A 17,047-nucleotide genomic window follows, 5' to 3' on the forward strand; every position below is an offset into this window, starting at 1 on the left:
AGCATCGAATTTGCTGGATTGGGGGCAGAATTATAAATCATGAAAATAAAGTGTGTGCCAGCCAGTGGGCTCCTAACACACGGTAGTTCGATCTAGCACAGACTCTGTAGTTTGAAAATCAAAAGAGCTTTTTTAGTTGAACAAAGATCTTTTGAACAGCTACTATGGGCTGGGTGACAGATGTGACAAAGGTGAGACAAGTTCACAGTGGCCCTGACCTCCTGACCTTAGAACCTGGTGAAGAGGAGATATTACTCAAGTCATAACTAAAGAAATACATAATTGCCAACTGTGATAAATGTTATGAAGGGAGGAGAGAGCCTGCTCAGAGAGCAAAATGGGGAACCTAGTCTGGTCAGGAAGATCCTGGGCCAGGAAGTAAAGGATGAAGGATTAACTACGGCCGTGGTGACAGTGGGACCAGCATGTGCTGGAGGCCTTGGGCCAGAAGAAGTGTCAGCCTTTTGAGAAACAGAAGAAAGGCCAGGGCGTTAAAGCATGGGAAGGGGAGATAAAGCTGGAGAATCTGGTAAGACTTCCCTCTAAGCTACACGAGGGATGGAAAGGTCACGGTCACGGTCCTCTGAGAATGGGAAACCACAAAGCGAACGATGGGCTCTCAGGTCTGCCGATGACATTCGCAATAAAACTCCACGGCCGCCCGCTTTTCGCCGCTGGATCCCACACCAGTGAGATGAGTAGCAATGTTTTCATGATTGCAAGGCATTCCAAAAATGACATACACACGGATGTTCCAAGAGAATAAGGTGGAAGTGCATTTATTACTCACCATTTACCACCTTGGGAAATACCTGCAATTACCTGTAAGTTATTAAGCCTTTGGATCCCTGGTATTCCGAAGACAGCCACGCCAGTATCTCCCATTGCACATGCTCTCCCACAGCGTACCCGGCACGCCTCTATTGAGTAAGCGACAGTGTCTATCAATCTCCTTGACCTTGGGCTGACATTGCTCACTGCCTTGACCAACAGGAAAAGTGATACCATGGGACTCCTGAGGCTAAGACATAAACATGCCATGCACTCCTACCTTATTCTCTTGGAACCCAGCTGCCATGCTCTGAGGAAGTTCAAACCAAGGCACATGGAGAGGCCACATGTAAGTGTTCTGGTTGACATCTCAGCTGAGGGTCCAGCCAACAGCTGGCATCAACCCCAGACACGGGAGTGATATTGTCGCCAGATGGCTGCAGACCCAGCTGTCAAGTCACCTAGCCTTTCAATCTTTCCAGCTGAGGTCCCAGACATAATGAAGCAGAGAAAAGCCATCCTTCACTATGCTGTCTGCGCCAAATTATCCATGAGCAAAAAAATAAAATAACTGTTTTATACTCATACATGTGGGGTGGTTTGTTACGCAGCAATAGTAACTGGAAGAGAAAGTATCTCAAAGTATGTGTGTATGTACTAGTATATGTAAAAGTAGATAGATAGATAGATAGATAGATAGATAGATGTATAATTTTTCTTATTCACTATTCACCTCTCAGGAACATTCTTCAGGGAATGGTTACTTCTGAATTAGAACCCCTGTGCTTTATCCACACCACTTCTAGAATAAGATGACCAGGTTCCTTACTTCAAAGAATAACTAAACACTTTAAAAACTCAAAACATACAAAAGTAATCCATCCCCACTGCCAAAATAAAAAGAAAGAAAGAGAAAACTCTTGTTAGCAAATCTGACAACTTATTTCAATTGGCTTTGAAAACGGAGATCAAAACCGAGATCTCCATCGGGGCAACTAAATAGGGCACCCAGGTTCTTTCCTTCTCCGCTGCTGAAGGTTCACACAGCTGTAAAGAGTGTTTGTTGATTAAATAAGGTGATGCCTATACAGTGTACTGAGCACAGTGACTGCCTTTAGAGCCCACCAGATTCCGATTATCATTATTCCTTTGTTGTTGTGAGAATTAACTTTTTTCTTGATTCCAGCACTAACCCTTTCGACCTAAATTTAACAATGCTCCTGTTTCGTCGCAGCAGAAAAGAACCAATACTGAGTTTGGTTAAATGTCAAGAAAGGGATCTCAGATTCCATATGATTAGAAATATTATACAACATTATGTAACAAATCTCTACTTAGGTTTAGTAAAGGACTGTCCTTTTATTTTAAAAAAAAAGTCAGTATGTGTTAGAAAAGAGTTCTCTGGGAAGTTACCCTTAATCAGTGCATGGCTTTCAGGTGAATAAATCAAAATATTACCTTTGATCCTTATGAAGGTACCCCCTATAGGGTTACATAAATATTACAAAGCTGCACCACATGGTGATAGGAATACCAGGGGACAGAGGTGGCATCAAAGAGCCAGGTCCACTCAGGCTGGTTTCTTCCTCTGCTCATCAACTGCTGTGTGACCTTAAGCGAATCACTCAGCCTAAGTCACAGCATCTTTTTAAAAATGCTAAATTCCAAACTTTTTTCCATCCTGAAAGGACCCTTAAGTAGAGTAGCATCAAGTTTCCAGGGTGATACTCACTATTCAAATGCCTAAGGTACGTTGAATGACAAACTCCCAAGCAAAATAATCACTTGCAGGTTCACACGCATTAATGAAAATCTTTGAAATTATCTCAAAAAAAACCTGTGCCTTGCTGCAAAATATTGCTGTGCATCATGCAATGAAATTACCAATATATAACAGGAAAAAAAAGGGTGATTCGACACAGGATTATGACGAGCATGTCATTTGGGGGAAATAAATGGAGGTGGGATGGCACCTCCTTAACACTGCCGGCTTTTCTCTGTTATCTTCAGGTGCTTGGTGTGAGGGTCTTCTTAAGCCCCACATTTATGGTAGGGGGTGGAGAGAGGACAAGAGAATATGAATTGTACGAAGAAGCGAGATCAAGGGAAGGAGTGGGGGGAAGGGCTATGCTTTGGAACTAAATCTGAGTCACTGGCACCTGAACAGAAATGTCACTGCTAGGGAAACCATTTCAAAATGACATTCCAGTCACCAGGTTCCCAGTTTGCAGCCTAACACTCCCTCCCCTCCCCCCCCCCCCCCCCCCAGAACATCCCAGGTATCTCGCGGCCCAGGCAGCCCCCTGCCACTGATGGATGTAGTTGTATGGGTCACATTCCCCATCCTGAAAAAGGTCTTTCCTATCCTGGAAAGTGGTGGGAACTCTATGACTCATAGAGCCCAGACATGCAAGAAAAATGGCCGGCATGTACGTGACTTGAAATGGCCCTTTCCAAAGGTGGCATGAAGTACAGACTGGCTTTGAGTCAGAGAAATTAAGATGGAAATGGGGTTCATAAAAACCCTCTTGGTGAGAACTGGCAGGTCTGACTCTGCCCTGGGAGAGGGGTCCACTCTGCTCACCCAGCACAGAACCCTACCTGATGTCAGTCCCCATGGCCAGATGACCTGGGAATCGGGAGTGATAGGGAGAGGAGTGGAATCTTAGCAGCTTCACTGAAGACCAGAACCGGCTCTCATATTACCATATATGATGAAGTCTGTCAACAGGTCTGCTAAGGCCTGAACCAAGATGGACCATCTGCTCTCCCCACGAAGCACGAGACCAGCCAATTTGGGAGAAATCCCTTAATTGATGGCACCTTTAAAAACATCTTACCATCAACATCCAGATGCCTTTATTGTGCACTTCATAACACACTTGTGTTAAAGCTGTGTCTCTCTCAACACCAAAGCACTATTTGTAACAGCTTTTTCTCACAATTATTCTATTACTATTTTCCCAGGAAACATACCGCTTGATTGGCTGGGATATAAAACCATTTTACAACAATTATTCTTCCAAGTCTTTCCTCTGTTTCTTAGACAGCTGCACCCCACGGTCCAAATTGTTTTCGGTGGACAACTGTTGTGAGCACATTTCTCCACAAGAGCTATTTCAGCGCAAGGAAGGCCAACGACAAAGATAAAACAAAAGTTGTGGGTGAGAAGGTGGCCCCACTGCAGGGCAGCATGAAAGCTGAGTCCAAACCCTTTATTCCAGAACGGCAAGTCCACAGAACGGATCAGTCTTCCCAGTGACTGGTTAGTTTAAGAGAACAAGTCCGTTCCTAAACCCCAGCCAATGGCCAACACTTTTTTCTTATCTGGGAGTTCCCAGCATCTGTTCTGGAAAGGCCGGTAGGGAGCTTTCTATCTGGTCCACCCTGTGCCTCTTCCATATGGAGAACACTTGGCAACTATGTGTTCACCAGTCAACCAGCCCCGTTCACGTCCTCAACCCAAAGCGTGTACAGGTGGTTACCTGCACAGGTGGCGAATCTTACCATGTCAACTTTATTGGGGGACTTGCTTAGGCTGACAGTCTCTCCAGCTTGTGGCTAAGTCCCTCCAAAAGACACCGGTAAGGGTTCCCAGGGCCAGCCAAGCACCCAGCGTGCTAACTACCCTGTGCGCGCCGCTCGCCTACAGAGCCCTCTCTGCCCGAGCCCCACGGAGGGGCAGTGGGCTTCCTCGTGCCCGGCGCCCGTGCCCCTGGCCCAGCCTGCGCGCCCGTGCCCAGTCCGGGAGCCCCGAGCCGCTGGAGCCGCAGCGCCCACTCCGGGCAGGCGGCGAGCACTCACCATTATGCTCTTGCATGCTTGACAGCGACCAGAGCAGCAGCGCCACCAAGGCCAGGAAGCAGAGCTGGCTCAGCAGAAGGTCCCTCCGGCGACTCCGGCGACGCTCGCGATCCTCCTCCTCGGGCGACGGCATCCTCGGGAGGCAGGGCAGCGACCCCGGCGGGGGCCCCGGCGGGCGGCGGCCGCTCCGGTCGCGGGCGGCCGCGGCGGGGACGGAGGCGGGAGGCAGCCCTGCGCTCTGCAGCCGCGCGTTCTCGCTGCGCTCCCGCCCAGCCGCCGCTGCAGCCTCCTCTGCCTCTTCCTCGCCGCTGCCGGTCTTCTGGTCTTGGTCCTCGTCGTCGCTATCGCTCAGTCCCTCCTCTCCCTCCTCCTCCTCCTCCTCGCCTCGGGCCCGCGCCGCCGCCTCCCGGCGCTCCGGGTCCCTCTCCTCCTCGCGCGCCATGGCTCCCACGCTCGGCGTCCGCGCTCGGCCCCGGGCGGCGGCGCGGTGGGGGCGGCGGGGGTGGCCGGGAGGCGGGGGCGGCCGAGGAGGAGGAGGAGCAGGGACGGACCGGCGGGAGGAGGCCCTGCCGCTGGCCAAGTCTGCCGGCTGGCGAGGCCACCCGGGCTGGCTCCGGCCTCACCGGCTGCAGGAGCGCTGGACGGGACCGCCCGCCTACTCCATGGTCCGCGCGCGGGGAGCTGGGGTCGAGCGGGGCCGGCGCGCGCGGGGAGCACCGAGCGAGGCGGGAGCACGGAGGGCGCAACTCCCCGCAGCCTGCAACGCACAGGGACTCGGGCGCGGGCGGGGGGCAGCGTGGGACGTAGCCCAGCTCTGGCCAGCACCGCGCAGAGGGGGCGCGTGGGGAGGAGACAGCTGAGGTGGGAGCCCGGTGCGCAAGCCTTCAATCGTTTCTCGCCAGGGGAAGGGAAACCCAACCCGCCACTGAAAAGCCGGTCACCAGGAAAATGGATTCACGGGAAACTTTCGGAGAAACCAGGGTTTCTTGAGCTTCCTACCTACCCTCTGCCCAGAAAGCGGGCGCCGCGAGTGCAGCGCGCTTGGCTGCGCTCGCCCAGCGATCCGCCTCGCCTCCTCCTGTGGGCCTCCTGGGTTTCCCTCCGCCCCCTTGTGGGGATCCCCCTGCACGCCAGTCTCCGGACCTGGAACAGGGCTCCCCAGAGGCTCTTGGCTCACTGGGGGTGTCCTGGCTCCCCCCTCTGGCCCCGGCCCGCACTTCACTCCTTGATAAAGCTTGAAGTTGGGGCCAGGGAAGTGGGGCAGCTGGCACTGTCCCTGGATGAGGCGGCCTGGGGGTCCCTGGCCAATGTTGGGAGGAGGCTCCTAGGCTTCAGGCTTTCCTCAGGGAGCTTTAGTGAGCCCCTAACTCTGAGGTCAAAGCCCTAGTACCCCCATTCCCTTGCCTCAAAGGTGTTGACTCTCCCAGGGCCTGGCTAGGTCCACAGCCCTGCAGAAGGTAAGGTGTGCATTTAGAGTGGACACCTAGCATGTCAGACACCCCCACCCTCCTCCTCAGGCTTCCTGGCTTCATCCTGGTGCCTGCCTAGGGCTGCTGGCTGGGATGGCTGGCGGATACAGCCCTGAGAAGGAGATGCATTTTTGGTGAGGCTGAAAACTTAAAGGGCTTCTCAATAAGAGGATGGCTTGTAAACCAGGTGTCTAAGTGTCTCCACGGAGTCTGATCACATGGGGGTATCTAGTTGCAGGTATCTAGGGAGGTGAGAAGGAAGGAGGGAACCTCTGTACAGGTTTCTCCACTCCCCCACTGGGAGAACCCACAGCCTCCAAGTGTGTTCCCACCTGGGTGACCTCCCAGATGACAGCTTCTGGGGACATAGGTGGCTTCCCTTCCACAGAGAGGCCATTTTAACCTTACAAGATTGGAAGACGTTTGCTTCCCGGTCGTATCACTTATTTACTCCTGTTTTCAGCTTGGCATCTTGCCAGACACAGAGCGCACCTTTTCTACAATGTCCCACAATGTGGTTGTCCCTTTGCTTTGATTACCAGGTAGAGAGAAGGGTTTTAAAAATCTGTAAGTACATCCCAGCTGGTGTGTGTGTATGGTCAGGGGCGGGGGGCGGGGGGGGGGGGGGGGCGGGGCGGGGGGGGGGAGGGGAGGGGATTCTCCAGTTGCATTACCTTCATCAAACATTCGGAGACACAGAAATGAAAGTGTAGGAGCTCAGAATACTCTGCCTTTCATCCCACTAACCAGGAAATACACTGGAGTGGCTTTTTCTAGTGTACGTAGGAAAAATAAAAGTGAGAGAGAGAATCTGGAACTAATTGGGTTAGAGAATGAACACTAGCTCAGGGGAAAATTGCCACAGGCAAAGGAGTTGTGTAATCTGGTGATGGGAGAAGCCTTAGGAAGGGAGCAAGAAGGGGGAGAAAGCAAGGATTGGCAATTCCCTGGAAATTCTCTCAGTACCTGCAGTAAAAGGGAAAAAGAGCTGCGGGGAGGAGGGGGAGAGGAGGAGAGTGAGAGAGATTGCTCCTTGGCACATAGAAAGTTTTTTAGTCAGTATTGACAGATTTCAGAGCGCAGGGGTGTTTTGAAGTACAGAAAAGATAAAGACCCCAGAGGAGCCAACCACTGCCCAGGGAGGAAAACCAGGGACTTCTGGTCGGCAGTCTGACCGCATGGAGGCTGGGGGCTCCTGGCCCCTCGCTGCCATGCTCCTCTGCAGGAACAACAGGGAAGGCCCTTCTCTGGTCAGGAAGTTCCTCTTCTCCCCTCCCTCCAATAGGTGTGCTTGGTGGGAAGTAGGCCCTCGAGTCTTCGGTCATCACTGGACAAAGGGGCCAGACCCCAGTCACTGGGCTCCTTTTCCAAGGAAAACAGTTACATGTGCCCTGTCTCTCCCAGGAAGCTCCTCCAGGAAACTGAATTTTGTTAGAAACAGAACCTGTCATAACTAATGTGCTACTTATTTATCCTTCACCATCAGGATCCTCATCAACCCAAAGGTAGCTTTTGCTTTTTTTTTTTTTTTTTTTAAATCTGTTTGGTGTCACAGTTTGTCCAGGGTGTCTTAGGGAGAAAATTCCACCCCTAATACTCTGAGCATTAGCTTGGAAAGAGAGCTATCACCCCAAGATGTGCTCAGGCCTTCACCAATCTGGAAATGAGGCAGGCGTGTTTACGGGGCATGTCTCCATCTCTGGGCTAGGTGCTGGGTGTGACCACTCATGGCCCTGTTTTGACCTCCCGTAAACATTCCAGTTCTGTGCAAAGACTTTGGGCCTGATGTGCAGTCGTGGTAGTGGTTTATCTTTCTCAAACCTCTGCTTTATATAATAAAGAATAAAAAACCTTCCATGACCACGTTCACTGTCACTCAGCCCAGGCCAGCTCTCAACCAGAAAGCAGAGTGGGGCTTTATCTCTGCCTAGACAACCAGCATCTGCTGGGCCCTCCTGCAGAATGTCCAGGTCTCCTGCCTCCCCTCACCCACAGCACCCAGACCTGACAGAGCAGTTCCTATAACAAAGCAAGGTTGTGTCTCCATAACACCAAACAATGCCACTTGTGTCAGATAAACCACTCTTCAAGGAGGGAGGAGAAAAAAAAAAAAATCAGAGAAGCCACTTGCTTTGGTGAGATGCCTCCTGGTCACGATATTCCGGAACAACAGGGAAACGTAGCCCAACCTAAGAGAGGAAAGACCAATAGATGTTCATAAAAAACCTTTAAATACAATAAGGCCAAGTGTTGGTGGCTGGGGGGGATAAAAGGGAGGAACTCTGCCATGGACTGTTCCTGGAATGGTCTCAGATGCAGTCCCCCTTCCGGGCATGCCTGAAGACTTCAACGTCCAGGCCTCACCCCATTGGTCATGGCCTAGCTTCGGGAAACAACAAATTCACCCGCTGCTCTTCACGCCTGACGTGTCATCCTACACATGCACAGTCACCCAGATCTAGACAGAACCCCAACTTCATCCAGGAAGGCCTGACAACTTATTTCCTTTCGCATTCTTGTTTGCTGCCTTTATCAAAAAGCCTGTAAAACTGCTCCTTCGGCCAATTTCTGAGCTGTGGGTATTTCGAAGGACACAAAGGAATCACTCCTATGAGTGTATTCATCCCACACTCCACATCATGAGGCATTTGAGGGCACCAGGTCTGCAAGTTGGGGCTCCTGTTAGTATAAGTGTTCAGTTTACAACTAGAGTTCAAAGAAACTGCTTATTTTATAGTACTTGCCAATTTTTTATTTTCTTTTTGCCCAACTGTCTGCATTTATTTGGTGATTTTGACTCACTACATGGATATGACTGTAGATTTCTTTTTTCTAGTGAACCATTGTCATATTCACAGCTGCCCATCATCTTTTTTTTTTAAATTTACTAAAGTATCATATACATGCAGGAAAATGCATAGAGTTTAAGCATTGACGTTGTTTATGTGTATACACCCTACATGGGTTCCAGATCATGACTTAGAACATTTCCTACCAACCCCTCACCAGGCAGTACAGCCCCTCTTCCCATCTCTTTCAGCCTAGGTCATTGTTGCCTGTCCTTGAACTTCAGGGAAGCGGGGGAACTTTTGCTCAGCCTTGCTTCGGTGGAATCCGTCTGGGATGGTGTGTAGAGCTGGGGTTTGTTCATTTTCATGCTGCGTTTAAGTGTGGATTTTTTTTTTCTTTTTTTTACCTGATGCTTCAGTTCCCTTCCAAGTTTAGTGTAAGCCAAGAATAACCCAACCACTGCGGCTGGATCAGATACAAATGACCTTCCAGATTAACTAGTTTTATAAGGAACTTCAACTGAAATTGAACCAGTCACCCGCTGCTTCTCAAACTGGTTACACTGTGTGAGGAGGGGCCCAAGGGTAACTGTAGGACAAGAGGTCAACTGGCAGGCTTAGGGGGTCAAGTTTTTTAAGACAAGCATAGAGGAATTCCAAAGTGTGCATAAAATTGGAGGCAGCTTTTAGTGGAAAAAGTCAGCACAGTCCATTTCCTGTGCATTCTTTCCATCCCCTTTTCCTTCTAAATGAGAAGAAAGGGAATAGGTGCCATCAGGAAAGATTCCCACCCAGTCCGTGGCTGAGCCACGGAGCATCCTTTCAGTGAAACGTGGACAGACACTAAAAGTACAAGGGAGCTTGTTAGGAATGTCCACGACCAAGCCCATCCTGAGGAAACAGGATTCAGGAGGCCTGGGAGCCTGCATTCTTCACAAACTCCCAGGGATTCTTCTGTGTTAAGTTTTGAGATCTGTGAGAGAGAGAGAGAGAGAAAGAGAGAGAGAGAGAGACTGGCATGTATTTTGGTGGATCTTGAAGGGCAAATCTAAAAGGGAAAAACATATTATCTAGCTAGCCCCTTTTGGTCAATATTTTAAATTGACTTTTGTGGGTGTTTGGAAGAAATAAAGACAGAGTATGCAAACACCCCACACCTGTGGCTGTATCTGGCTCCTGTTTTGCATGAGTTCTGTGTTGTTTTTTAACTCTGAGAGAAAAAAATAATAATCCAGAGCATGGAAAGAATCGAGAGATTAAAATGTTAAATCCTCAGAGGCCAAAAATTAGAATTCACAGTTTAAGCAATTTTGTTCATTCTATCAGAATCATTCAGAAAGAAAACACATAAACCCCACTGATTTTATTTTGTTGATGTGAACTTGGGCAGAAAGGGGGCCCAGTGTGACAGGAAAACCCAAGGAGGACCCTGGAGGCTTATTTATATTAACATATAAATATTAAGCTTGGAAATTCCATGTTTTTAATCAAGAAAATTGATCTCTAAATATTTTATCACTTTTAAATTTCAAAACCTCATCCCAGTAAATTATGGTATACATCTTAAGTGGTAAAAGTAAGCTGTATTATAAATTTTATAATATTTTTTCAAGTTAAAATCCTGTGTGTGTGTCTTTCCATCTGTATATGTACATACTTACATATAAACACACTATATATAGCCCAGCCAGCGTGGCTCAGTGGTTGAGCATCGACCTATGAACCAGGAGGATTTGGTTCAATTCCCAGTCAGGGCATATGCCTAGGTTGCAGACTGGATCCCCGTGTGGGGCATGCAGAAGGTAGCTGATCAATGATTCTCTCTCATCGCTGATGTTTCTATCTCTCGCTCCCTTTCCCTTTCTCTCTGAAATCAATGCAAATATATTTTAAAAAATAAATACACTTTTATATAAATTACATATATAATATAAAAATATATATATTAGATGGAAATGGTATTATAGGATTTGTGGGATCAGTGAGTGAAGCAGAACTTTCCATTTTTCTTTTATATTTTTATATTTTTAGAATTATTTTGCTGGCACCAGCATGTCCTATTATTCTAATTTTAAAAATTAGGGAAAATTAAAAGAATCTGTGCAGGTGTAAGTCGTTAAGACAAGTTGACTTAAATCAGTGGTTCTCAGCCTTGGCTGCACATTAGAATCACCTGGGAATCTTTTTAAAATCCTGATTTCTGGGCCTCATCCTCCAGAAATTCTGTTTCTTTGTTACTAATGTTGTGGCCACACCCCATAACAAAGAAACAGAATTTCTGGAGGATGAGGCCCAGGAATCAGGATTTTAAAAAGATTCCCAGTTGATTCTAATGTGCAGCCAAGGTTGAGAACCACTGACTTAAATGAAAGGAATTAACATGGTTAACTTTGAGGAGGGGGGGAGGGAGGGGAGCCACTTTGCCCAGCATTTCCCTGGTGGCTGCGCTGTGCCCTGAGGCTCCTTTCTAAGGAGCTGCAGTAAGATTGCAGGGGAGGGGCAGGTCAGGAAGGCGGTTGGCTGCCTTTGTTGGCTACAGCAGGAAGCTGGACTTCTGACTGTCATCTAGCCACTGATCTAAGGTGCAAGCCGTTTCTTCCTTGTGCCTCAGTTTCCTCGTGGTTAACTAGAAAGATGGCAGCAACCTTTCCTCAGAAGAATGTTTGCAGCTATGAAACATTGTGAAAATACAAAACATGCAAAAGAAAGAGATGCCAAAGTCAGCTGCTTTTCGCACTTCAACAATCCTGTGCTATCCCTACCAGAATAACTGCAGCAAGCGCTTCTCCCCCAACACCTGGAACCTAAATGCTGATTAGAATCCCTTTCAATTCAAGCCCAGCTCAGCTGCCAATTGTAACTTTCTAAGAGCGGTAAACATATGACCCATCACCAAGTCCCAGTCACAGGGAGAGCTGAGGTCATTTTCTAAAGGAGTGGGAGGGCCCCACGTTGTTGTACCCAGCTTTTACCAGAGCCCCAAAGAGAAAATTGATAGTTCACACTGCCGACCTTGAAAAGCTGTGGTGGTGCGCCCCCTGGTGGCAGTGGTAGACATCCTCCTGGTGCCTAAACGTGCTTCCTTCACCCTACGCCCCCCCCCCCCCCCCCATGATTGGTGACTGGTTCAGCTTAATTTCAAACTGAATCCTCAGTCTCTTTTCTTTCCATATTTCTACTGAGAAAGAAGATACCTACTAAAAAGCGTTCCTGGTGGCTAACTAGGCTCAAATTTTAAAAACAGAGCGAAGCAGCCATTTCTACATAGGGTCCTCTCATGCAAACTGCACTGCAAGGAGAAGCCTGCACTAAGCTGCCTGCCTCCTGCACTGAACTGCCTGCCTGCACTGAACTCCTGCCTGCTTTCTGAGCCAGCCCTCACAGAAGAGTTCATGCTATTCTATCTCAACCAATAAGACTGAAGCTCTCCCCATCCAATCGGAGCTGTGTAGCTGAATATATCCCCCCCCCCCCCTCAACATCTCCACCAACCAATCAGAGAGGCTCCCTTCTGACCAAACAGGACTGTACCTTCTGGACCAATCAAACTGCTAGGATTTGGAGTCCTCATTTGCATGAAGATGAACCAATCTGGAATCAGTGATGGGGACTTCTGTCTATATAAGTCAGCTTCTTACTGGCTCTGGGAGCCCACTTTCCCTTTCAACTGAAGGCTGAAGATTGTATTTCCCCACCTGTATCTGAAACACCAAAGATGTCTGCGGGGAGCAGAGCAGACCAATGCAGAGCAGAACATAGCAGAGCTGTGTAACCAGAGAGAGGCCTGGCCTGGCCCACAGACATGCTGCTCCATAATTGATCTGTAACACTATTGAGCTGTTCCACCCTGGTGCTGTTCTCACAGCTGTGCTATATCTGCGTTGAGCCATTTGCACTGAATAAAGTCTCCTTCTTCACCACAGCCCAAACTGTGGATTCCTGTTGGTGTTGAATTTGCATCAACAGCCATCCCTTGACACTTCTTAGGCAATGTCTAACATTGAAATGACTGCTGCACCACATGCCTCACTCCCTGCTTCCAAGTGTTTGTTTCAGTGGAGAAATTTCGTCAAATTTTTATTATTAGCCTTACTGCTTTAAGATACTTAAATATTTCACTTGTTTAAAATTAACCCCTTACTCTGAAGATTAACACCTGAAGTAGACAGGACTCATTCATAGCATTCTCTTCTAGTCTTTTAGGTCCTTGTTACTCAAAATGGGCCAGACTATGGCATCTCCTGGGAGCTGCTTAGGAATGCAGAATCTCAGGCCCAGAGCACACCTGCAGATTCAGAATCAGCATCTTGACAAAATCCACAAAAGATTCCTATGTGCATTAAAGGTTAAGAAGCACAGATTTGGTTGGTACTTTCTCATAGATGAGATGACTAGGTCTTCATAACTACCCATATGTATGGCCAACTATAAATTATAACACTCAAGACTACATGCACCATTTTTTAAAAAATGCCTATATCTCATTTGCTTTTAAACACCTTTTAAATATGGAAAAGCAACAAAACCAAATTCCCTATGTTTAAGCATTTAAAGCAGTGGTTCTCAACTTGTGGGTCGTGAACAATGAAAATACATCCTGCATATCAGATATTTACATTACGATTCATAACAGTAGCAAAATTACAGCTATGAAGTAGCAACGAAAATAATTTTATGGTTGGGGGTCACCACAACATGAGGCACTGTATTAAAGGGTCACAGCATTAGGAAGGTTGAGAACCACTGAAAGTGTTAACGTAAAAACATTCAAACCTGTAAAGAATTTTTGTGAGTTTGAGCCAAACTGTCAACAATTGCCAGGAAGCAGAATCTCAATGGATTGTTTTGTACTTTACAATCGAAGAAGGAGATGTAAGTGAGTTACATGAAATCCATTGGTGGTAGGTTAGGGAGGCGGGAGAAAGCAAAGCAGGGAAACTTCTGGGATTGGATAAAAAGTAAAATGAGAGACACATCTTTTACTGAGGTGGGTGCAGGATAATTACCAGTCAACAATTAACATGATAACAATAACAATGACGGAATTTATGGTCTCTGGTCTGGTGCCCAGGTGCATTTGGTTGTGCCCTGAGGGGTCCTGAAAAAGAGAAGTTAGAAGTTACCCTGACATTTCACAAGGATGTTATCTTAGATAACAAAAAGACAATAATAGGCTCAGTTAAGGTAAAGATGACCTTTATCAGGGAAGATACTGGTCTAGGACATGACTACCTATTATAAACTGTTTTTAATTCAAGTTTTAATTTCAGACCATGCTTTGTCATTACTTTAGGTCCTTGAGTTTGCAAAACCGCCATGCAGGTCCCTCCCTGAGCTTATCAGGTTAGGGCGTGGCCTTTTTTTCACCCACAAAAGTAATCTACAAGCAATAGATTCTAAAGTCCCCAAGGAATAAGAATTCCAGCCTCATAAGTAAACATTTAGCTGTGAATAGCAAGTGTCTGCATTCCAGATAATATTCAAAAGAAGAATTTCAAAGTTAAATCCCACACCTGCTGTAATCTCTGGTAGTTTACCACCACCAATTTAATGCATTTTAAACACAAAACAGGGTGTAACGTTTGAAAAAGCAGTGTGAGAATTTGAAAATACAACCCTGCCTAGGTATAATTTTATTTTCTCTCAAAATGTTTCCACCCCTTGTCTCTGCATTAGTCATAATCTCAGAAAAGTATTCCAAAAATATCAAATTTTTGAATGGGATGACAAATATTATTAAAGAAATAAAAAATAGTTCTTTGAAATGTTAAAAACTGAGTGCAATAATTTTTTAACTTTTAATTTTGAAATAATTTTAAATCTATGGAAAACTGCAAAAATAGCATAGTTTCTATAAACCCCTCATGAACTTCTCCTAATGTTATATCACCTTTGATATTTATAGTAAAATTATCAAAACTGGGAAATTAACATAGGTATACTACTAACTAAACTACAGACTTTATTGAAATTTCAACAGTTTTTCTTCTGAGGTCCTTTTTCTGTTCAGGTCTACTATCCAGGATCCCACTTTGCATTCAGTGATTATTTCTCCTTAGCCTCCTCAAATCTCTGACAATTCTTTAGCCTTTCCTTATTTTTTATAATTTTGACACATTTGAAAAGCACCGATAGTTTATTTTTTAGCATGTTCCTCAGTTTAGTTCTGCCTAATGTTTTCTCATGATTTACAAGAGGTTATGCTTTTTTGGCAATGAAATTATACTAAGTCCTCACTGCATCATATCAGTGGGTTTGTGATGTGAGTATGTCTTATTTGGAGGTTGTTAAATTTGAGCAGTTGGAGTTAATATTTTAAGGAGATACTTTATAACTAAGCAAAAATTGTTTCTCCACAAAATTTCACACATTAATTTTAGCATCCATTGGTAGATCTTGTCCACAACAATGATTGCTGTGGTATTCAACTGTTTTATAAAAACATTATTTGCCATTTGCCTAAAGTATTGAATAACTACTAGAGGAGCCTTAAGTGTGTGTGTGAGCAGCTAGGAATATTAGGTGGGAAGGGATCTGTGTTCAAACAATAAAAAGTGAGGCGTAAGAAGAGGAAAATAAAAGGACCCCTCTATAGGTTATATTTCTATCCTATCTTGGTATCCTTACGAACTGCCTATGTCAGTGCAGCACCCAACTTCAAGACCTCATGGATAAAATTTCACAACCTTTCCATAGATATGAATCTACCAGTTAAGAATTATAAGACAAAGAATTGTGTCTTTAAAAGAATAAGAGCGGAAAAATAAGTAACTCTCTATATGATCCGAAATCTAGTGTTACTAAAATATATAAATCAAAATGAGGAAGTTATTTACAATCAAATGGATTGCATTTTTTAAGCCATCCATATTTTATTAGTATTAAAAAATTCTTTTGATAGACACCATTTTTGTCCTTGATTCTTTGGAATCTGCCGTAGACCAATTCCAGCATGTCATAATTTCAAGAGTTTCATCAAAAGGTTGATGAGACTTGGGGACTCAACAGGGTTGAGTCACACATGTAGTCACCTGTTGGGAATGGCTGAAGGCATTTCCCCAAACCTGAATAGGATACATTAAAGTGATTGTGGGAACCAAGATGGCGGCATAGGTTAACGCCGGAGTTTGCTGCTTTGAACAACTACTTCAAAAGTGAAACCAAAAAACGGAAGGGACATCACCCAGAACCACAGGAACGCTGGCTGAGTGGAAGTCCTACAACTAGGAGGAAAGAGAAACGCATACGGACACTCAGAGGAGGCGCAGTGCTGAAGTCAAATTCTGAGGTGCGGAGTGCGCGGATTGGGCTGGCGGCGGAGGGCGCGGTTGTTGTTTTCAATCGGGAGGGAGTCGCAGACTCTGAGCTCCAGATCCGGGCGAGTCTTTAGGGACCCAGACTCAAACGGGAGAAGCGGGACTGTCTGGCTTTGGTCAGAGCGAGTGCAGCTTCCTCTCCGAGCTTTGCAGCGGGTGCTGGGACTCAGGCAGAGCCCCTGGGGACAGGACTGAGAGTCGCCATAACTGCTCTCTCCGGCCCACCCTGTTGATCCTGTGCGACCCGCCCCGCCCAAGCCCTGCACAGAGGCATTTGCCAGATAGCCTCAGGCAAAGGCTAGATTAGCACCTCCCTAGAGGACAGAAGTTCTCTCACTGCTGACACAGCTGATTCTCATAGCCACTTGGCCTGGAGGTCAAACCCTCCCTGGAATTAGCTACAACAATCAAGATTTAACTATAAGACTGCGAACAAAGACCACTAGGGGGTGCACCAAGGAAGCATAACAAAATGCGGAGACAAAGAAACAGGACAAAATTGTCAAAGGAAGATATAGAGTTCAGAACCACACTTTTAAGGTCTCTCAAGAACTGTTTAGAAGCCGCCGATAAACTTAATGAGATCTACACGAAAACTAATAAGACCCTCGATCTTATATTGGGGAACCAACTAGAAACTAAGCATACACGGACTGAAATAACGAATATTATACAGACGTCCGACAGCAGACCAGAGGAGCGCAAGAATCAAGTCAATGATTTGAAATGCGAGGAAGCAAAAAACATCCAACCGGAAAAGCAAAATGAAAAACGAATCCAAAAATGCGAGGATAGTGTAAGGAGCCTCTGGGACAGCTTCAAGCGTACCAACATCAGAATTATAGGGGTGCCAGAAGATGAGAGAGAGCAAGATATTGAAAACCTATTTGAAGAAATA

At 46.3% G+C, this 17,047-nt stretch overlaps 1 protein-coding gene across 2 annotated transcripts in view; it reads right to left on the bottom strand.

Annotated features, from left to right (window-relative positions):
- SLC24A3 (solute carrier family 24 member 3) overlaps positions 1-5,608 on the bottom strand; it is a 489,682-nt gene extending 484,074 nt beyond the window's left edge. Inside the window, exons 1-2 of one of the 2 annotated variants that reach the window (XM_059705440.1) lie at positions 4,576-5,608; positions 3,748-3,885 (exon numbers count right to left, since the gene is read on the bottom strand). In XM_059705440.1, coding sequence (XP_059561423.1) covers positions 3,748-3,885; positions 4,576-5,017 — 580 coding nt within the window. In that variant the 5' untranslated portion in view covers positions 5,018-5,608. The remainder of the gene's footprint in view (positions 1-3,747; positions 3,886-4,575) is intronic. The other variant, XM_059705441.1, reaches the window with a different exon arrangement.
- Positions 5,609-17,047: the final 11,439 nt, after the last annotated feature.

This window comes from Myotis daubentonii, chromosome 8, assembly GCF_963259705.1.
Source record: "Myotis daubentonii chromosome 8, mMyoDau2.1, whole genome shotgun sequence".
Taxonomy (NCBI): domain Eukaryota; kingdom Metazoa; phylum Chordata; class Mammalia; order Chiroptera; family Vespertilionidae; genus Myotis; species Myotis daubentonii.